This window comes from Protomyctophum bolini (assembly GCF_963924005.1).
Source record: "Protomyctophum bolini genome assembly, chromosome: 5".
NCBI classification, from domain to species: Eukaryota; Metazoa; Chordata; class Actinopteri; order Myctophiformes; family Myctophidae; genus Protomyctophum; species Protomyctophum bolini.
In genome coordinates, this window is record NC_137866.1 from 470,684 (window position 1) to 494,730 (window position 24,047).

Consider the following 24,047-nt stretch of genomic DNA (forward strand, 5'->3'; position numbering starts at 1 on the left):
TGGGTAGTGCAGTTCTTCACGGGTGGTCGTTGAGGCAACAACAGTATACGCCAGGAGAGGAGTGTAGTTTCTCTTTCTGTTGTTTAGTTTAGGTTTCATTTTATTGCGTTCGGGGGGTCTGTGAGTCAAAACAAAGTCCATATAAATATAAACTAATGTATTTGATGTCATTGATTGGGGACTTTAAACATATATGATGATATTACATCATATAGTCAGTTAATTTGTGTTGTTAATTATTACACAAGAGACAAGATATACTTATACTCTGTTTTCTGTTACAACTGCGCATTTCTTGCTTTAGGTTCATTAATCATTACAACATATATATATGGTGGAGGGCGTTCTGTACGTAGCCTTGATAATAATGTGTTAATCTTCTTGTTTTTGGTTAATTATGGCTGTAAATCAGTAGCATATACAGTAGCAGGGCGTTCTGTAGCCTTGATAATACTGTGTTAATTTAATTATGGATATAAATCAGTAAAGTACAGTGAAGTACAGGTACCAGGGCGTTATGTAGCCTTGATAATAATAATGTGTTAATCTTCCTGTTTAGGTTCATTATCTACTACCTGTTCTTTTACATGGCTGTAAAATAACAGGTAGCAGGGTGTTAATCTTTCTGTTTTGTTTGTTTATGGTTTAGGTTCAACTTAAAGGATCAAAGTGCAACAGGATATTATATTTGTCATCATCACATGATAGGGGAGAGAGAGAGAGAGAGAGAGAGAGAGAGAGAGAGAGAGAGAGAGAGAGAGAGAGAGAGGGAGAGGGAGAGAGAGAGAGAGAGAGAGAGAGAAAGAGAGAGAGAGAGGGAGAGATAGGGGAACACTTTTCATGTAGTGAGTCCTCGAGCATCGTCTAACTTTTCTGCTCTTTTTGTATAGCCTGCATTTTATACCAGCCAATTAAGAACAATAATGGATCAAGTACCAATCGCCAGCAGTGGGTGAGTCACTCATTTAAGCTGTTGATGTTGTTCTATACAGACCTGAAACATGAACCATGCAGGCTATTGTTGGGCACTATACATCTGCTCCATAGCCTTACTGCTGTTGCTGTTAGGCATTAGAGCTATGGAACAGAGCTCTGGTCCATAGCCTTACTGCTGTTGCTGTTAGGCATTAGAGCTATGGACCAGAGATAGTTGGGCACTGATATCTCTAACCCTGAATCAAGACATTATTCTGGTGTTTATATCAGAATCGATATGACAGTCTTTATACAATGTTATGTCTGGGCCTATAAGTATGTTATAGGCTACTTCTAAAAACAAAACAACGTCATGATGTTCTTGTTGGACATATTAGTATTATTCCATATTATATGGAACTGTATTATATTGTATTATATATCTCTGCTGCATAACACCAAAATGTTCATTTTTCAGGAAATGAAAAATATAAATCTTTCAGGAAATTAAGAAAAACTTATATTTGTAAAACAAAGCAATACAGCCTCATCAAAGTTTTTAACTTGTGGTGGAGTTAGCTGCTTTAGCAGACAGTCTGAGGGTCCAGTGGAGTTAAGAGGTTTTGTCTTTTTACTACTTTCCATTGATTCAATATTTTCGAAACAACACAAAAGGGTGTTCAATAGCACTGATTTATGCCAACAAAAAAACCTCAACAATGTACTTATGGGGATTCCTCCCAACAGCAACAAAATTTATTAATGGGCTGTATTTTGCATGTCTTAAGTACCAGGTCTTATTCCCTAACTTGAGTAAACTAAAGACCTGGAGGCGTGATCAATTAATGCTCTTTGGACACTCAGAATAGCCAAATGGCATTGATCACGCCTCCAGGTCTTTAGTTTACTCAAGTTAGGGAATAAGACCTGGTACTTAAGACACGCAAAATACAGCCCAATTTGGATTGTATTATTATTACAGTGGACATAATGCTTATGGAACTGTATTATATTGTATTGTACAGTATATATATTGTATTATTTCTTCCCAGTGGACATAATGCTTATGGAACTGCAAACCCTGGATTCAAAATTCCAGAGGCCTATAATCCTGGTAAGTAATTTAATGTGACCAAGTTACGCATAGCATATATTTAATATTATATAGATAAAAAAGTAGCCTAATTAAGATACAGTCACTCTTAATTTATTAGTGGTTAAAGATGACTCTTTTCTTCAGTCGTCAAATCCATTTCAATCATTTGTTTGTAACCCTATATATGTCCAAGCCCCACAGCCACACCCCAGGGGTCCTTGAGGGAGTTCCAGGGACCCCCATTTGAAAAGACATGCCAGGGACCCCCATTTGAAAAGACATGCCTGGGACCCCCATTTGAAAAGACATGCCAGGGACCCCCATGAGAGAGGGTCTTTTTACGGCTCTAGCAGTGATTCTCAACCCGTTTAATTTCAAGGACCCCCAGTTTGTATTAGTCTACGGCATGGGTTTTCAACAGGTGGTCCGTGGACCACTGGTGGTCCGTGAAGGTATTGCATGTGGTCCCTGACCATGCATTTAGTAATGTAGGAAAGGGAAGATTTGTATTTTAATTTATTGTATTGACCACAAGTTGAGAAACAATGCAGTAAATGACGTGGTGACATATACGATGACGCTCGATCGATGTTGTCAGTTACTGGGAAGTCGAAGGTCAAGAACTTCCACAGAAAAGGGAGGTGGAATATCAAGGGAAACCGTACCGGTTTGCCTGGTTGAGTCACCATTATAGGGAAATGTGCCCATAATTAATTGCATGTGTCTGCTCGCTCATACAAGTTACAATGAACAGCAACATGATTTTAATATGGAAGGTTAATTTTTCCCCATATCCCCCCTCCCAACACAACAGTGGTCCCCAGGTTGATTCTCAGTCAGGGTGGTGGTCCCTGGTTCATAATCAGTTGGTCTACGGAGTACGGACCTCCATTTAAAGGCATTTCTTATCTCTGGATCCCCCAATTTATATTGTAAAATCACTGTTAATTTAACTCTGAGAGGGTACAAATGGAACCAAATGGATCCGTTAGGGTTCCATTGAGTTACAGACCCATAAGGCCATAAGGGTCCATTTGGTTCCATTTGTACACTCTCAGAGTTACAGACCCATAAGGGTCCATTTGGTTCCATTTGTACACTCTCAGAGTTACAGACCCATAAGGGTCCATTTGGTTCCATTTGTACACTCTCAGAGTTACAGACCCATAAGGGTCCATTTGGTTCCAAACTATCATTTAGCTGGGGACCCCCTGGAACTCCCTCAAGGTCACCTGGGGGTCCCTATACTTTGACAACCACTGAACGGTAATACTTTCCCTCGCCACATGGGTGAAAGGATCACTTCCCTGTTCCTTCCTCTGTGTGTGTGTGTGTGTGTGTGTGTGTGTGTGTGTGTGTGTGTGTGTGTGTGTGTGTGTGTGTGTGTGTGTGTGTGTGTGTGTGTGTGTGTGTGTGTGTGTGGGCGGTGCCTTGCCTGCCCTTCCTGTCACAATGCTGGAATGTTTACTCTGAGATGAGAGATCCTCTGGTTGTGATTTCAGGTACAGCTATCGTTTAGTATCTGGCAGCTGGTTGTGGGTTGGTGGACTTTAGAAAGTTGTCTCTCATAAAGTTGACAAAAAGTCAGAATTCTAGCCTCATTCTTTAATAGTTTAGTGGCTAGTGGGTTTTTAACAACGGATACAATGTATAATCCTGTGCAGACACAAGGTAAGCTACTCTATAGTTAAGTTAAATATATACATTTTGTTGTGCAGTGTTTGTTTTAGTGATCAGTTAAAACAAGTGAGCATGTTTATTAGGGTTAAATCAAGAAAAACAACTCTTGCGTTGCGATGAGTGTGTCAGCTTTGTTTGGTTATCTATGAAAGTCTTCTTGGTTGTGTGGGTCTGTGTGCACGTGCATGTACATGTTGTGTGTGTGTGTGTGTGTGTGTGTGTGTGTGTGTGTGTGTGTGTGTGTGTGTGTGTGTGTGTGTGTGTGTGTGTGTGTGTGTGCGTGTGTGTGCGTGCGTGCGTGTACATGTTGTGTGTGCGTGTGTGTTTGTGCGTGTGTGTGTGTATGTGTGTGTGTGCGTGTACATGTTGTGTTTGTGTGTGTGTGTGTGTGTGTGTGTGTGTGTACGTGTGTGTGTGTATACATCTCATGTATCTTAACCCATCTGTAACTCATTCATGTACTATAAGAACAGTTTTAGGGGCGTATAGTAAACTGTCCTTTCTTTACGTCATTTCAAATCATGTGTGTAACTGTGGGTGATTATTGACCAATCTTTTCTCCCTCCTAAAGAGATGTCTTTCTTCTCCACTGCCTTCCCTTCCCTTCCCTTCCCCGGCTGAACCGGTCTGTCTTGTTCTTCTCTCTCTGACAGCCATGTACGCCCCCCCGCCCATGAACGCTCCACAAGGTCCACCCGCCGCTGACATGTACGCTCCCAGCGCGCCCCCCCCCGGCATGTTCGACAGCGTGCCTGGCTATGAGGGACTGGCCGGGGGTGGAGGTACAGTATGAGTACAGTATGAGCTATTCAACTATAGCTATGTGTGACTCCTCCTTTGTGTTGGTCTGTGAGAGAGACTGCCTTCCTCTGTAAGACTCTGTGCAGTCAGTGGAGGTCTAGGTCTAGGTCTAGGTCTAGGTCTAGGTCTAGGTCTCAACGTGTTCGGCTGGGCCCCCCTGTGCCTCCCGCACCCCCCCCCCCCCCCAATACAAGTTGACCGCTACAGTAACCTTAATTCCTTTGTTAGTGGAGGAAGGAACAAGGAAGCCTTTCTGGAGATTGTCTGCAGAGAGCAACACAAATGTGTGCAAAGATGCAAAGATAATGCATTAGGAGCGGAGGTTTGTTTGGTGTGCGTGCGTGCGTGCGTGCGTGCGTGCGTGCGTGGGTGCGTGTGTGCGTGCGTGCGTGTGTGTGTGCGTGCGTGCGTGTGTGCGTGCGTGTGTGCATGCGTGTGTGCGTGTGTGCATGCGTGAATTGATGCCAATGAACTTGTGAGGGCCGTTGGTATGCCACTAGTTTGAGCAAGACCCGGTAAGGACACACTGTGATTGGCCAGCAGTCGCTGTGATTGGCCAGCAGTCGCTGTGATTGGCCAGCAGTCGCTGTGATTGGCCAGCAGTCGCTGTGATTGGCAGCTCTGCCTCGTTAAACTCTGCCTAAAGCCGGTATTCCTAATTCTGAAATGATGCCTAAAGCTAACTTCATTCCTAACTCTAAATCAGTAACACTGTGCCTGAAGACACTACTATTTACAACCCTCACCTTGTTAAGTTATGCCTGAAGCTAATCTTATCCTGAACCTAACCTCATTAAACTATGCCTAAAGCTAATGTAATTCTAACCTATAAGCGAGTAGCGTCGGAAACCCAGACGTTTTTATTTCCAGAGAGATTTATTTTTGTCTGGGACCGAGTCCACTTCAATTCAGCATAGACCCCAGGCTACTAAGTCTGGGACCGAGTCCACTTCAATTCAGCATAGACCCCAGGCTACTAAGTCTGGGACCGAGTCCACTTCAATTCAGCATAGACCCCAGGCTACTAAGTCTGGGACCGAGTCCACTTCAATTCAGCATAGACCCCAGGCTACTAAGTCTGGGACCGAGTCCACTTCAATTCAGCATAGACCCCAGGCTACTAAGTCTGGGACCGAGTCCACTTCAATTCAGCATAGACCCCAGGCTACCCTACCTGTATACAGACAGGTTAGGGTCCATAGGTGTGTTTGTTGCCGTACCTTATTGGGTGCGTGGCTCCCACTGAACGCCTCTTTGTTAACTTCTGTTTGTTCTGACCTCACCTGTTACCCCCCCCCCCTCCTCCCCCCATGTTCTGACCTCACCTGTTACCCCCCCCCCACACCCTCCCCTCTGTAATGTATATTCATGTGTCCTCCAGGTGGGTTCGTGCCCCCTCCCATGCCTGCCTATCCGGTTCCCCAGCCAGAGCCTGGACACACTCCTCAACAGTGGAAGTACGTCTCTAAAGACTCCATATATATACTATAACAACGCAGGGAGGGGTGTGACAATCATTTTGAAGTGAGGGCCGCGACCACTTACGGACACGCGCGCACGTTCACGCACGCTATCACTCAGACACGGCTGTCACTGTTCGCTTTGTTTTGCAACCTGTCCAGCCTGTCTCAGTCACTGCAATAAGTATCAAGTATACAGTATATCTCTGTGCAAAGGTTGGTTATTGTTAGGACAAACGGGTGCTGTACTGTAGATATTGTTGTGATGATGTTTTATGTCATTGTTTTAGTATAATATTAATTATATGTTATTTTTCCAGTATTCCGTCTATCAGTGAAGACACGGCCCGCGAGGCCTTCGCCCTGTTTGCCTCCAGTCACTGTTGTTACAACAAGTCCCCTGCCAAGGATGGAGTTATCACCAACATGGAGGCCTTTAATACCTACAGGGTAAGATAAGATAAGGATGGAGTTATCACCAACATGGAGGCCTTTAATACCTACAGGGTAAGATAAGATAAGGATGGAGTTATCACCAACATGGAGGCCTTTAATACCTACAGGGTAAGATAAGATAAGGACGGAGTTATCACCAACATGGAGGCCTTTAATACCTACAGGGTAAGATAAGATAAGGACGGAGTTATCACCAACATGGAGGCCTTTAATACCTACAGGGTAAGATAAGATAAGGACGGAGTTATCACCAACATGGAGGCCTTTAATACCTACAGGGTAAGATAAGATAAGGACGGAGTTATCACCAACATGGAGGCCTTTAATACCTACAGGGTAAGATAAGATAAGGACGGAGTTATCACCAACATGGAGGCCTTTAATACCTATAGGGTAAGATAAGATAAGGACGGAGTTATCACCAACATGGAGGCCTTTAATACCTATAGGGTAAGATAAGATAAGGACGGAGTTATCACCAACATGGAGGCCTTTAATACCTACAGGGTAAGATAAGATAAGGACGGAGTTATCACCAACATGGAGGCCTTTAATACCTACAGGGTAAGATAAGATAAGGACGGAGTTATCACCAACATGGAGGCCTTTAATACCTACAGGGTAAGATAAGATAAGGACGGAGTTATCACCAACATGGAGGCCTTTAATACCTACAGGGTAAGATAAGATAAGGACGGAGTTATCACCAACATGGAGGCTTTCAACACTTACAGGGTAAGATAAGATAAGATAACCGACATGGGCAGGGCCGGCTGTAGCCTGGACCACTAGGGTGGGCAGGACGAATATATGCGGGTGCATCCCGCAAGAGATATTTAGCATTGATTAAAAGTAAAAAATCATAAATGAATGGAGAAAAAATATGAAAAAGGAAAGAATATACTGTGTATAAATTGAATTGAGAGTCTGTCCAGCGCTTCAGTGAGGTGCATAAAGTTAATGCGAGGCCAAAACAAATGTATTATGGAATACTGTAATCAAGTAATTGTTCATTTTTATTGACTGTCCACGTCAAACGGTGAATATCAGCAGTCAAGGGGCTTTTATTGCAGATGATTAAAGTGCAGTGTCCTTTGTCCTTTTGATAATCATGCTTTTATATTGTTTATGCAGTAGATATTAATCTGTCCAACAGCAACACAGTTCCCTAAAAGATGATCGTCCGTGCCAACTTTGACCATGCACTGATATTCACAGTTTGACGTAGGACAGTTAATAAAATTAACAATTACACTTCATTACAGTAGTTTGTACATACAAACACACACACACACACACACACACACACACACACACACACACACACACACACACACACACACACACACACACACACACACACACACACACACACACACACACACACACACTCCATAATCTTTCATTGGGTGGGCAGGACGCACGTTTGGTTGAGCTATGCCCACCCTTGCCCCCCCTTAGAACCGGCCTTGGACATGGTGGTTCATTACAGTAAGATAGTAGGCTAAAGGTATTGAAAATTGGAAGTTAAACATACTTCAACATGTACAGTACGTACTGCAAGTGCAGTATACTTGAGTATATGTACTTAGTTACTTTACGCAGCTGTGTGACTTCAAACTGATGACTCATCTTTTATTTTTTGTCTTTAACAGTTTCGTCTGGAAACGTTCAGCGAGGTGAGATCTTCAGGCTGGAGTCAGGAGCCATATAACGGTTAGTAGATTACTTTATCTATACTAACTATATCTATACTTAACTCACAGATCCATATCACGGTTAGTAGATGACTTTATCTATACTAACTATATCTATAGATCCATATCACGGTTAGTAGATTACTTTATCTATACTAACTATATCCATACTTAACTTACAGATCCATATCATATATATTTATATATCACTCATTCTTGAGATGAGGGACAAAAGTGGAAAAAACATGTCCCACACATAAGAGCCTTATCTATGTTAAAAATAAATTAATTCATAAAAATAAAAGCATTTGCAAAGTTATACAGTTGTGTATTCTTATGGCATTAATTTCATTATAATTCTTTTTCATATTCCATCTGAATTAGTTAAAAGCAGGCTCTGTACCCAACAATGCCTGTATTTAGCCTGTCCCCAGCAAGTGGTCACACTTTCAAACAATCACATAAATATACATACTAAATGAAAGTAGATTGTCAACAACATAGCAAACAATTTACACAGTTAATTTTATTTTCCAATAAGTGTCCCACGTCTCCGTCAACTCTGTCAGGTCAAGTCTTAAATTAATCAGAAAATATTGTCGACAGATTTAGTCTGAAGACTCCTGTTTGTTGCAACAGTGGAGCACCAGGGGCCTGTTTCACGAAACTTGGATTAGAGATTAAGCCGAGATTTAACACATATCCTGGTTTAATATATCCTGGATCAGCGATTAACCGGTTTCATGAAAATTGGTTAATCTTGCCAGATTAATTTAACCAGTTAACCTGGATATGTTGAGGCTTGATTCGGTTTCATGAAAGTGATGCTACATTAGTTACCATGGAAACGAATGCTTTGGACCTGCTCCGGACCAGGCTAACAGCAGGTTTAACCTAATCCTGATGTCTTTACTGTTCATTAAGCAGTCAAATTGATCACAAACCAATGATGATTTCCAGACTTATTCAATTATTATGGGTTTATGTTGCCTTATTTGTATCGGTCTGCATTAAAGGACTAATTTAAGCACTACAGTATATAAAATCAAATAACCAAAATATATAGGCTGCACAACATCATGACAGCTTGCTTTTGGTGAATGTTTGCTGTTTTGCTGTCATGCAAGTGCACGGTTAAGAAGAATTATTATATTATATTATATTAAAAAAATTGTAAAAGTGAAAACCACTAAATATTACCATTACTCATTGTTTTACAACATATTAAAATTGTAAAGTTTCACCCACTATTGAACCCATGACCCACAGTTCACCAGTCTGGCCCCTGTCTGGACAACAACCCCCTTCCCCAAAGGTAGCTCCCTCAGAGGAGGGAGTTATGGCTAAATATCACAATGCGACAATATCATTATGCTTACGATATTAAGAATTCTGTTTTAAGTTAATAGTAGTGGTAAAATGTAAACTATATTTTTGGGGTAGTTAATAATTCAGTCTATCCACTATTGAGATTATGTCGAAGCTTAAGTCCTTGTATCAGTAAATCTTGAATAGATTAATAAAGATACTGAGATATACAGAAGGGGGCAGTAATGCAACTATTAAGGATGCAAACGGCCAAGATTCGTGAAACAGGCCCCTGGTGTTCTTAGCAAGGCTCAGGCTTGTGGTCGGCTTGAAGGTTTCATAAGTGCACGTAATGTACGTGTGTCATTTCTGGTCAATAAGCATGATGTTCATCCTGCTCTGTCTGTGACCACATCCTCTGCTCTAGTGCTGCTGTCGTCTATGTGTCGATTAGTGACATGTCAGCTCTTCATATCTCTAAGTGTACATCATTATTAGTTATGATCAGTGACATGTCAGCTCTTCATATCTCTAAGGGTACATCATTATTAGTTATGATCAGTGACATGTCAGCTCTTCATATCTCTAAGGGTACATCATTATTAGTTATGATTAGTGACATGTCAGCTCTTCATATCTCTAAGTGTACATCATTATTAGTTATGATCAGTGACATGTCAGCTCTTCATATCTCTAAGGGTACATCATTATTAGTTATGATTAGTGACATGTCAGCTCTTCATATCTCCAAGTGTACATCATTATTAGTTATGATCAGTGACATGTCAGCTCTTCATATCTCTTAAGTGTACATCATCATGTGGTTTGGATGTATTTTCTAAGTGTACATCATCATGTGGTTTGGATGTATTCTCTAAGTGTACATCGTCATGTGGTTTGGATGTATTCTCTAAGTGTACATCATCATGTGGTTTGGATGTATTCTCTAAGTGTACATCGTCATGTGGTTTGGATGTATTCTCTAAGTGTACATCGTCATGTGGTTTGGATGTATTCTCTAAGTGTACATCGTCATGTGGTTTGGATGTATTCTCTAAGTGTACATCATCATGTGCTTTGGATGTATTCTCTAAGTGTACATCATCATGTGGTTTGGATGTATTCTCTAAGTGTACATCATCATGTGCTTTGGATGTATTCTCTAAGTGTACATCATCATGTGGTTTGGATGTATTCTCTAAGTGTACATCGTCATGTGGTTTGGATGTATTCTCTAAGTGTACATCGTCATGTGGTTTGGATGTATTCTCTAAGTGTACATCATCATGTGGTTTGGATGTATTCTCTAAGTGTACATCGTCATGTGGTTTGGATGTATTCTCTAAGTGTACATCATCATGTGGTTTGGATGTATTCTCTAAGTGTACATCATCATGTGGTTTGGATGTATTCTCTAAGTGTACATCGTCATGTGGTTTGGATGTATTCTCTAAGTGTACATCATCATGTGCTTTGGATGTATTCTCTAAGTGTACATCGTCATGTGGTTTGGATGTATTCTCTAAGTGTACATCGTCATGTGGTTTGGATGTATTCACACCTTTCTTGTTGACAAGAAGCTAAAGTTCCTCCTGCCCTAGTCATAGTGAGTGTTAACTCAACTGTCAGTATTTAGTCAACTGTCATTTCTGGAGAGGAGTGAATTAAATAATGAATGCATTACACTACAGTAAGGGTATGTTCACACTACCTATCTTATATGAACAAAACAATTAACAATTAATTATTTTTTTCTGCTTCGGCCATCATGATTCATGCAGTGGGATGGTTCTGTACACAGTGGGGACCTCATGTTTTTTTTTTTGTATTGTCTTGGTGTAATGTGCTCTGTGTTGTTTTTGATGTGGGTGTTGAACAGATTGTGAAGACGAATATCCTTCGGGACAATAAAGATTATTATTATACGCTGGCACGGCGCATAAACACATCAAACGGCGACATACGAAAACGAAAACTATTTGTGGCCATTTAGCATGCGTGAGTGCACTTAATTTGTTCACAAGCTACTGCTGTACCTGCCTGTCGGCCTACTTGGGAACGATACAATGTCCGTTGTCATAGCACCCGTTTTAACTATCTGTCTGTGTCCCTTTTGTGTCCATACTGTATATGGAGATCTCTGTGGTATGCACACACACACACACGCACACACACACACACACACACACACACACACACACACACACACACACACACACACACACACACACACACACACACACACACACACACACACACACACACACACACACACACACACACACACACACACACACACACACATCCTGTTCGAGATGGAAACATCAGTGGTCTTCGTCTGTGACGCAGGCAGGCAGGAAATCATACAAAAAATAATCTGATTTGAAAAAAGTTTTGTCCCTTATCTCAAGAATGAATGATATATCAACTACTTTATACATACTGGTTAGTAGATCACCTTAGATCTATATACAACATAATACTTTATACATACTGGTTAGTAGATCACCTTAGATCTATATACAACATACTGGTGTATTATGCATCCATCCATCCATCTTCAACCACTTATCCGTAGTCGGGTCGCAGGGGCAACAGCTCCACCAGAGAGCTCCAGACTTCCCTCTCCAGAGCAGCATTAGTAAATGGTGCATTTATATAGTGCCTTATCAAGGCACTTTATATAGATTGTACACCTGTCTCTCAGGTCGACACCTGGACCTGGTGGGATATAACATAATGTCTCTCAGGTCAACAGGTAGACGCTAACACCCAGCATCCTCCTGGACCGTGGGATATAACATAATGTCTCTCAGGTCAACAGGTAGACGCTAACACCCAGCATCCTCCTGGACCGTGGGATATAACATAATGTCTCTCAGGCCAACAGGTAGACGCTAACGCCCAGCATCCTCCTGGACCGTGGGATATAACATAATGTCTCTCAGGCCAACAGGTAGACGCTAACACCCAGCATCCTCCTGGACCGTGGGATATAACATAATGTCTCTCAGGCCAACAGGTAGACGCTAACACCCAGCATCCTCCTGGACCGTGGGATATAACATAATGTCTCTCAGGCCAACAGGTAGACGCTAACACCCAGCATCCTCCTGGACCGTGGGATATAACATAATGTCTCTCAGGCCAACAGGTAGACGCTAACACCCAGCATCCTCCTGGACCGTGGGATATAACATAATGTCGTCTCTCAGGTCAACAGGTAGACGCTAACGCCCAGCATCCTCCTGGACCGTGGGACATCGCTGCCAAAACGCCACAATTCTTCCACGACGACACGCAGGTCATCAAGGTCCCGTACACCTCCTCTGTGAAGGTAACGCAACGTCCTCATTCATTACATTAATTACAACACCATGTTTTACTTTGGAGGAGGGATAATACAATATATTATACAATATATATAATAATAATAATAATAATAATAATAATGATCATCATTTCATCCTCAGAACTGCCATGCCTGCATGGGGATGGGGCGGAGTCCCTGTGAACACTGTGCTGGTGCTGGGAACGTAAGTCACTTTATGAACACTGTGCTGGTGCTGGGAACGTAAGTCACTTTATGAACACTGTCCTGGTGCTGGGAACGTAAGTCACTTTATGAACACTGTGCTGGTGCTGGGAACGTAAGTCACTTTATGAACACTGTCCTGGTGCTGGGAACGTAAGTCACTTTATGAACACTGTCCTGGTGCTGGGAACGTAAGTCACTGTATGAACACTGTCCTGGTGCTGGGAACGTAAGTCACTTTATGAACACTGTGCTGGTGCTGGGAACGTAAGTCACTTTATGAACACTGTGCTGGTGCTGGGAACGTAAGTCACTGTATGAACACTGTCCTGGTGCTGGGAACGTAAGTCACTTTATGAACACTGTCCTGGTGCTGGGAACGTAAGTCACTTTATGAACACTGTGCTGGTGCTGGGAACGTAAGTCACTTTATGAACACTGTCCTGGTGCTGGGAACGTAAGTCACTGTATGAACACTGTCCTGGTGCTGGGAACGTAAGTCACTTTATGAACACTGTCCTGGTGCTGGGAACGTAAGTCACTTTATGAACACTGTGCTGGTGCTGGGAACGTAAGTCACTTTATGAACACTGTGCTGGTGCTGGGAACGTAAGTCACTGTATGAACACTGTCCTGGTGCTGGGAACGTAAGTCACTTTATGAACACTGTCCTGGTGCTGGGAACGTAAGTCACTTTATGAACACTGTGCTGGTGCTGGGAACGTAAGTCACTTTATGAACACTGTCCTGGTGCTGGGAACGTAAGTCACTTTATGAACACTGTGCTGGTGCTGGGAACGTAAGTCACTTTATGAACACTGTCCTGGTGCTGGGAACGTAAGTCACTTTATGAACACTGTCCTGGTGCTGGGAACGTAAGTCACTTTATGAACACTGTCCTGGTGCTGGGAACGTAAGTCACTTTATGAACACTGTCCTGGTGCTGGGAACGTAAGTCACTTTATGAACACTGTGCTGGTGCTGGGAACGTAAGTCACTTTATGAACACTGTCCTGGTGCTGGGAACGTAAGTCACTGTATGAACACTGTCCTGGTGCTGGGAACGTAAGTCACTTTATGAACACTGTCCTGGTGCTGGGAACGTAAGTCACTTTATGAACACTGTGCTGGTGCTGGGAACGTAAGTCACTTTATGAACACTGTCCTGGTGCTGGGAACGTAAGTCACTTTATGAACACTGTCCTGGTGCTGGGAACGTAAGTCACTTTATGAACACTGTCCTGGTGCTGGGAACGTAAGTCACTTTATGAACACTGTCCTGGTATTGGGAACGTAAGTCACTTTATGAACACTGTCCTGGTGCTGGGAACGTAATTCAATTTTAATTTTATTAAACGTAAGTGATTGATTGATTCATGTATTAACAAATTGGAGAATTACAGTACATTTCAAACACAACTGTTAACTGTGGGCGACACCATACAGTACTACACTTGTTTACAATAGGGCCCACCATATTCAATTCATCATAACAATTAAAGACGTACAAATATACTATATAGCAAAAAATATTTGCGTCTTTATATCTACAAATACACTGCGTAGCTTTGCATCTTTATATCTACAAATACACTGCGTAGCTTTGCATCTTTATATCTTTTGCCGCTGCCCGTGTGAACGCAGCATTGTGCTGTGTTGTTGTGAGGGCGAGGTACAAAGCCCAAGGATTAAGAGACAATTTGATTAGCAAATTCAAACTTCAAATTTTGAATTTCCATGGGAAAGACTCAGGTGACAGCATGCTGTTGTGAGGCTGAGACAATTTGCTAATCAAATTTGAAATCTAACTTGGAAGGCACTGATGGGTGGTTACCACAGCAACCGACAAAGATGTCTGATACACAGTAGGTTTCTCAAATCAGATTGGATGTCAACAAGTTGATAGGAATTTGTCTTGGTTCATACTCAACATATACAGACAACCATATATACACAAACAAGAAGGACAGTACAATACAAAAACAAAAACCAGCAGCATAGGAAATTACATTCAGTTTTTTTAAAGTGCTATATGCATATACTATGAGTTCAGATGTCTAATGGCTACGGGGTAAGTGCTATCCCTGAAGCGACATGTTGAGCTCTGGATACTTCTATATCTCCTGCCTGATGGGAGGAGATTGAAGAGGTGATGTGCAGGATGGGAGTTGTCTGCAATGATTTTATTTGCCTTCCTAATTATTCTGGTGGAATAGAGTGAGGAAAGTGTAGGGAGGCTGCATCCTATGTTTTTTGATGCGCGACGTACTACTCTTCCCAGCTTTGATTTGTCTTGAGAGGTTGTGTGACCAAACCAGACAAGCTTGCTGTTGTTAAAAACCGTAATGGTCCTTGTGGGAATGCAAACACTTTCACAGAAGTGAATATAGGATGTAACAGTGTCAGTGTACGTGTCAATATCCTGACCGTCAGCCCAGAGGTTAGTCCATTCTGTGGACTCCAAGCAGTCCTGTAATGTATCTATGGCTTGTGTAGACCATTTCCTACATAGTTTGACAGTTGGTTTTGCCACCTTTAGTTTCTGTCGATACTTAGGGACTAGTAGAATGGTGTTGTGGTCGGACTCACCGAGAGGAGCTCTAGCCACTGCATGATATGCCTCTGGGATGGTCGAAATCCAATGTGGTGTGAGAAACTAACTGGATTTGTAGTGTACGGCCGCAGTCCTAAACAAAGTCTTTGTGATTTGTCTGTGTCCATCATAAAGTGTGCTGGGTGTGATGTGTTATTGTGTGTCCAATAGAAAATGTGCTTGGTGTGATGTGTTATTCTGTGTCCATCATGAAGTGTGTTGGGTGTCATGTGTTATTGTGTGTCCATCAGAAAGTGTGCTGGGTGTGATGTGTTATTCTGTGTCCAATAGAAAATAGAAAATGTGCTGGGTGTGATGTGTTATTCTGTGTCCAATAGAAAATGTGCTGGGTGTGATGTGTTATTCTGTGTCCAATAGAAAATGTGCTGGGTGTGATGTGTTATTGTGTGTCCAATAGAAAATGTACTGGGTGTGATGTGTTATTCTGTGTCCAATAGAAAATGTGCTGGGTGTGCAACGGCTCTGGGTTCCGCATGCGAGACGAACGATGCACTCACTGCAGCGGGAGAGGGAGAGAGAAGTAGGTATTCTGACGAGCCGATCGATCGATCGCATCGATTAGATTAAAATGTTTGGCTTTTAATTAATCAGGTTGTTTAAGTTTAACTTGTGGGCGGCGTTGACTCAGGGGTAGAGTGATCGAATACTAGGAACCGTGAGGTTCCCGGTTCGATCCCTGTGGGCTCCCCCAGAGTTAGTGTGGAAGTGTCCTTGAGCAAGACTCTGAACCCCTGACTGCTCCTGATGTGCAGGTTGCCAGGTTGGTACCCTGGCGCGGCCAGACTCCTCATATGCGGGGAGGAAGCGTCTGGCCGCGCCAGGGTAGCTGGTTGGTGCCTTGCATGGTTTCCTCCACCATCGGTGTGTGAATTAGAGTTCTCATCGGTCCCGGCCCGACCCGACTAATTGGCATATATTTTAGGCCCGACCCGGCCCTAAAAAGTCGGGTCGTGCCTGGTCGGGTTTGTGCAGAATTTCAGAACTCTACACAGAGTAACAGTGAAACACCCAGTCAGCACCATCTTCATAACAGATAAATAGTGAAACAGACAGAACAGAACTATTATTTTTATATATGTATATATATGTTTTCATGGAGCCCGAGGCCAGGCCCGGCCCTAAAACGTCGGGTCGGGCAGAGTTTGAGAACTCTAGTGTGAATGGGTGAATGTAATCTATGTAAAGGTGTGTGAATGCAGTGGTCAGTGGTGTGTAATAACAGCATTAATGTGTTCCAGCGCCACCTGGTGTCAGTGGTGTGTAATAACAGCATTAATGTGTTCCAGCTGCACCTGGTGTCACGGCCATGGGTCCAAAGAATGTAACACCTGCCGAGGAAAACGACAACTGTTGGTCTTCATCAAACTGACCATAACATGGTAAAACTACCACTCAAACTACCCCTCAAATACCCCTCAAACTACCCCTCAAATACCCCTAGAACCCTAATTGCTCCCGATGTGCTAGTTGGTGCCTTGCATGGTTTCCGCTGCCATCGGTGTATGAATGGGTGAATGTAATGCACAATCTATGTAAAGCGCCTTGGATAAAGGCGCTATATAAATGCACCATTTACCATTTACCATTTAACCCTAAACTACCCCTTACCATCACATGGTAAAAACTACCCCTGACCATCACAATTTACTGTTTACAATTTATGATGTAGGCGCATTTATCAGATGTTCGTGGGGTGAATAAAGAGCCCTTGTGAACATCAGTTGGAGCGTTGTCTATTCTGCATCAGAAGAAGAAATTGTTTAGGAGCAGTTTATTTATCATTTATTTGTGGCGGTTCATACGTTTTGTAGGTTGGCGCCGGTTCCCATGCGGACACAGAGTTTAGATCGGCATAGGGCCTAGGGCATAGGGCCTCTGGGCATAGGGCCTAGGGCATAGGGCATAGGGCATAGGGCATAGGGCATAGGGCCTAGGGCCTAGGGCATAGGGCATAGGACTGTCTAAAAAGGACGAGACGCGAAGACAACATGGCGTCGTACGGGCGACGCCACGTTGCTCCATGGAAGGACAGAAACATGCGCAGTGGGCTACATGCAGCCAACACTTCCTCCTTCAGCTTCCTTGGTCTCAACTGCGCATGTTTCTTTCCTTCCATGGAGCACCATGGAGCAACATGGCGGCGCCCTTACGGTCTCTCCGCGTCCCGTCCTCTTTAGACAGTCCTTGGTTGTGGGGCAAGTATAGGACCCTAGGAGGATCACTTTGCTAGAGTGACATGATGAGCTTGTAGCCTAAACGGTGACCTTCTCCATGCTATTTCACTACTTTAATGGTGCAGAATTGTTCGGTTCATACTTTATTGTCATACTTTATTGACTGGACAATCACGTTTCAAGAAAATGTGCAGTGACGGCGCTGCCGTGGATGCATAACAGCCAAGCACTGGTCATTTAATTAAGCCACATACACATTTATATAATCAATGAGGTTTCTATTTTAATTGGGTGTCTAGCTGGTCATGTCATGATTTAATTTATATATTTATATATCACTATTAGTATAATTGTAATCCATCTACAACCTAGTAGTGAGCTTGAAGATCAGCTATTTAACAGATTTAAGAGTTAAAATCCATCCGATCTACATTGCATTGTGTCTTGTTAAAGTGTTCATGCTCAGTTTGAGCACAGCACAATATTATATAAAACATGTTTTAATGTTTTCAAGAAGAACTATACAGATGACTGTGTGGTAGTCCAGTATGTTAATGTTTATATGGTTATATTTTAACAGAAAGAACAATACAGATGACTATGTTAATGTTTATATGGTTATATTTTAACAGTCCAGTATGTTAATGTTTATATGGTTATATTTTAACAGTCCAGTATGTTAATGTTTATATGGTTATATTTTAACAGTCCAGTATGTTAATGTTTATATGGTTATATTTTAACAGTCCAGTATGTTAATGTTTATATTTTAACAGTCCAGTATGTTAATGTTTGTACGGTTATATTTTAACAGTCCAGTATGTTAATGTTTATACGGTTATATTTTAACAGTCCAGTATGTTAATGTTTATATGGTTATATTTTAACAGTCCAGTATGTTAATGTTTATATGGTTATATTTTAACAGTCCAGTATGTTAATGTTTATATGGTTATATTTTAACAGTCCAGTATGTTAATGTTTATATGGTTATATTTTAACAGTCCAGTATGTTAATGTTTATATTTTAACAGTCCAGTATGTTAATGTTTATACGGTTATATTTTAACAGGACGAACAATAAAGATGACTACGTGGTGGAACAGTCCAGCGGTCTGCAGGTCGATAACCTCAGCAAGGTGTCTGGAAAGGAGATGTTCAGAGACGCACAATACCTGGTGAGAGAATGGAAGAGAGACACTCACTACCTACTGGGGAGAGAATGATCGAGAGACCCTAACCCTTTTATAGTACCTTTAGTATATTAGGCCTAACTTGAAGCTGGAATATATATCTATATAATTAAACTATGAGTATAAACTATACACTATATATACTATACACTAATACTATACAATATATATACTAAGGTTAGTGTGTTGGGTGTTATGTGTTATTGTGTGTCCATCAGAAAGTGTGTTGGGTGTGATGTGTTATTCTGTGTCCATCATGAAGTGTGTTGGGTGTCATGTGTTATTGTGTGTCCATCAGAAAGTGTGCTGGGTGTGAAAAGGTTACACTATATATCTATATAGCAAAATATCCCAAAAGTGGCGTAAACATTTGTCGCTTCCAGCCTGCATGCTCTATGACGAGACGTTGCCTGTCAACTGTAAGTTACATAAGTTGAGCCTCTGCATACAGTACGCCTATAAGGCAGTCGAGGCTAGGGGAAGTGCAGCATGTTATGGCATATATATATGTTTATATATTATTTATAGGTATCCGGAGAACTCGCCAGTTTACCAACTCGCCGCGATTGCATTTTTTGAGAGAGAATAGTTTACACTCGCAGAGGTAGAAATGCTAAAGTTTAAACACCAAAGTAACGAAACGATGTAATTCATTAGTAAACAATTCCTGAATTGATAGGCCTACTTGTCATTGGTATTCACATACTCAACCTTTTATCATCGTCTAGCTGACCATTTAATTGCACAAAATACTTTGATCACTTTGGAAATGAACTATAACATCTGTGGGTTTGACATCCTACGCTGATAAAGACAGCATGTTAGCATAACGATGAAGACGTTGATTTCGCCGTGGCGACTTGGTAAACTGGCCAGTTCTCCGGTAGGCCTATTCATTATTCAGGTGTATCCTGTGATGGTATATATTTAAATATATTATATTTATTATTCAGGTGTGTCCAGTGATGGTATATATTTAAATATATTAATATTTATTATTCAGGTGTGTCCAGTGATGGTATATATTTAAATATATTATATTTATTATTCAGGTGTATCCAGTGATGGGTTTTCCTGACCCTCAAGTGGTTCGTGCTGCAGAGCGTCTGGTCAGCGAACACCAGGGGAAGTTCTCCCAGACGGGACGCATTCTACAACAGGTAATGACCAGTAAGACGCGCAAACGCGGGAAGCGAACGCAGCTCGTACATATTTGGGTTTTGGACGTATAGCTGTTTTGGGGACTCCTTATATGGTTATGGCTGAGTCATGGTGACACAAATCACTCAGCTCCAAATATGGGCACAAAAGCGGGACAGACAGACAGCTGCTTTGGGGACTCCTTATATGGTTATGGCTGAGTCATGGTGACACAAATCACTCAGCTCCATATATGGGCACAAAAGCGGGACAGACAGACACACAGACAGACACACACACACACACACACACACACACAGACATGATCTGCTAGGTCTCATAGTAAGTGCTCACTGCGTTCGCAACAACCCTATAACCCCTAACGCCCCCCTAAACCCTAACCCTAACCTAACCATTCATTCGTTTTAACCCCCATAAAATCTCACTAACATCATCTTTAAACTATGGGGGAAGAAACAGTCAAATTAACTTTAAAATAAACCTCTCTTTGTCTCCCAGCGTCAGACCATCGAGTTGATCCCCATCACCAAGGTGACCTACAGCTGGAAGGGCAGCACTCACGTTTACTACGTCTACGGGAATGAATTCAGAGTCAGCTCGGACAATTATCCAGCCACCTGCTGCTGTAGTGTCATGTAATTATACTGTAATATTACTGTACCCAGCTACGTGCTGTTGTGCTGTCATGTAATTATACTGTAATATTACTGTACCCAGCTACGTGCTGTTGTGCTGTCATGTAACTGTACAGACTCCTATACTACTGAATGTAACTATACTGCGGTATTGCAAGGTCAAAACAACAGAACAAAGCAATATAAAGCAATGATAAAATAAAAAGACAATATAAAACAACAATAGCACAGAGCAGGACATCAGAAGACGGGGAGATCAGGTAACATTTAAAGCAAGGGACAGGTGAGTTCTGAGGAGGGATTTAAAAGCCCCGATCGACTGGGCAGATCTAATGGGGAGGGGCATTATGGGGCAGATCTAATGGGGAGGGGCATTCTGGGGCAGATCTAATGGGGAGGGGCATTATGGGGCAGATCTAATGGGGAGGGGCATTCTGGGGCAGATATAATGGCGAGGGGCATTCTGGGGCAGATCTAATGGGGAGGGGCATTATGGGGCAGATCTAATGGGGAGGGGCATTCTGGGGCAGATCTAATGGGGAGGGGCATCAAATGTGAAAAGACTGTGTACAAATACAATCAATATGCCACTATTTTTAAAAATCCATTCTTATATTTGTCATTTTTTTCAAGAGTAATCAAGTGTTTAATTATATTATAAATGTATATGAGGCAGCAAGTGTTCTTTCTCACTTGTACATCTTGGGAAAGAAACTTTTTTTCTTTTTTTCCCCAGAAGTTATCAAGTGTTACAAAATACATCAATCAATATGCTACTATATTTAAATTGAGTGTTTTATATTATGCGTGCTTCTTGTATTTTTGCACTAAAGGTTTACAGAATTTATATACACATGAACTTGTAATTATAAAAGTAACACATCTTGACACAGTGACTGAAAATCTGACAATAAAAGGGAATCCATCAATGGTTTGTATTTTTACATTATTATTATTATTAATAATAATAAAGCTCCTCATATCACCACAGACATTATAAACGTTTTTAACAGTGATTTGCTTACACATAACAATATACAGTTTGTAGGCCTATAGTTTATGTTTATATTAAAACGGTTATAATTCATACTATGACATCCTACTGGTGTTTATATCATTATAACTAGAAAATAAATGTTGATTATAAACTCATCAACATGTACATCTATTATTAGTTTATTAACTAATAATAAATGTACATGTTGGTGAGTTTATTTAAACATCTTTATGCAGTAGAAAAAAAGGATAGAGAGTATATTTTAACCGTAGGACGGTGAAGCGGGCCGAAAAGAGCCGATGTTTGCGAGCTTGTAGATCGGCTATTTTCGACTACACGACGAGTCACGTGACTGTGTTTACATACAGCCGCTAGCTAGCTATCTTTGCCCAGCTAGCTTAGCTTACTAGCTTCTGAGATTTAATTTAATACAAAACAAGTTGTGTATTTATGTATTTGTTATGAAACCTGCTTTATTCGAATCGACAGTTTGTGTTAAATAATCTGACGTCCTTAAATACAACAATAAAACACGTGACACGTGACAATATCCATGAAGATACAAATAAAGCTAATCAATAACAATAACTAAAGCACACTGCGCATGCTCAGGACTCGCATGGGGCCGGTGGCGCGCACGCGCCGGAAACAGCCGATGGTCAGAGCTTGAAGCTCGGCTGTTTTCGGAACGCATGCGCAGAAACAGAGTCACAGAGTCACATTACACACAGTTGGTAAATTCACCACCAGATGGCGCTATTATCCAGATTTCAATAAACTTTGCGTCTCAGTGCAGCTCAAAGTAGAGGGACGGTAATGTAAATAGCCGCGACGCGTTGTGAGTTTGTAGTTCTGCTATTTTCGGCGCACGACACCACCATACGACGGTGTACAAATGCACCGGTGGAAATGTTTAACTTTAAACGCATGGATGTGAAGTAAATGATCTATAGTTGTTCTGTTAATTAATGGATTATTATTTTATAAATAATATTACATTAATATTTTCTGCTGTCACCCTAAACCCTACATCTCAGGAAGACAGAAACACATTATTTGTCTTGGGAGTAGCTTATAATCAAATGTGAAAATACTATGATCAATATGACACTATTCTGAAATTAATTATATAGGGCCTAGGCATAATTGTTAATTTTTCCGAGAGTAACAAGTGTTTAAATTATACCAAGATATGCTACTATTTTAAATACAGTTCTTTCAGACACGTTTTTGAAATTAGGCTAGGTGTTATAGGTCTATGTGTGCTTCTTGTATTTTTGCACTATTTTTGTCATTTAAACTATAGGGTTTACTGATTTTATAGAAACATGAACTTATTATTTTTTATTTTTAAAGGTTTCACATCTTGAAATGATGACTGAAAATCTATCAACAATAAAAGGGAATCTTCCTTTAATGTGTAAAGTTGTGAATAGCACTGGTATAGTGGCTTGCAACGTTTTTTGGGTCTTGTTTCTAAAGTGTAGGCTATAGTTGTTTATTTGGTCAATCCTATTAAATGTGATTTTCACAGGACAAAAACCACCTCGGTAGGATTGTGAGAACGGCTTCAAAGATAATAATAATAATAATAAACTTTATTTGTATAGCACCTTTCATACATAAATGTAGCTCAAAGTGCTTCACAGATAGCCGGAGTACATTTAAGTAGCCTGGATCAAGTCTTTAAAAAACAGGTGCTTAAGAAAGCCAAGTCCCATCCCCTCAGCTCTGAGTCTACATTTAGGCTGCTTCCTTCCGGCCTTTGCCTAAAAGTTCCAGGGGCCACAATAACAGGTATACATTCTCCTTCGTGCCTGACTGTGTCTATCCAGGCTTTAAATGCCGATAAGAGGAGGTAACTTTGTCGCATGTTATGAAATATTCCATTGCTACACTGATACATTGGACTGCCATCCTGTTTTTATTTTCTATATGTGTATACCATTATTTTTTTACTGTGTTTTATGTGATTCATGTGTCTGCCTGTTTATACTGTGTTTGTGATTCATGTGTCTGCCTGTTATGCTTTGCTGTTACACCAAATCACAAATAAATGAACCTGATGATGATCCCATTATCAGTTCCCACAAGTGTCGTCCACAGTTAACAGTTTTTGTATTGAGTTGTGCTTGAAATGTACTGTAATTCTCCATACTGTTAATAAATACTTCAATCAATCAATCAATCAATCAATCAGGGATCCCAGATTTGTGTTGTTAAAAACAATGTTTTTACACAATTATAACTTTTTTCCCCCCAAAGTGCTTTATTTTTTATGTTGGGCTTGTTTTTATAACCGTGATTGCTTATTTCTCTCAGACA

General features: G+C 41.3%; 1 protein-coding gene across 2 annotated transcripts; it reads left to right on the forward strand.

The window, feature by feature from the left end:
- The first annotated feature begins 849 nt into the window (after positions 1–849).
- ssuh2rs1 (ssu-2 homolog, related sequence 1) lies at positions 850–21,121 on the forward strand. 2 transcript variants are annotated; one of them, XM_080763132.1, is made up of 14 exons: positions 850–952; positions 1,968–2,029; positions 4,345–4,473; positions 5,874–5,949; positions 6,273–6,402; positions 8,064–8,124; positions 12,629–12,750; positions 12,887–12,949; positions 16,000–16,082; positions 16,849–16,941; positions 18,809–18,914; positions 19,982–20,089; positions 20,589–20,747; positions 20,808–21,121. In XM_080763132.1, exons 1-13 carry the CDS (start codon positions 924–926, stop codon positions 20,727–20,729), a joined length of 1,203 nt encoding a protein of 400 aa, XP_080619258.1. In that variant the 5' UTR covers positions 850–923; the 3' UTR covers positions 20,730–20,747; positions 20,808–21,121. The 2 variants fall into 2 exon arrangements, with proteins under 2 accessions (XP_080619258.1, XP_080619259.1); XM_080763133.1 differs by lacking the exons at positions 850–952; positions 1,968–2,029 and adding an exon at positions 3,509–3,682.
- The last annotated feature ends 2,926 nt before the right edge of the window (positions 21,122–24,047 follow it).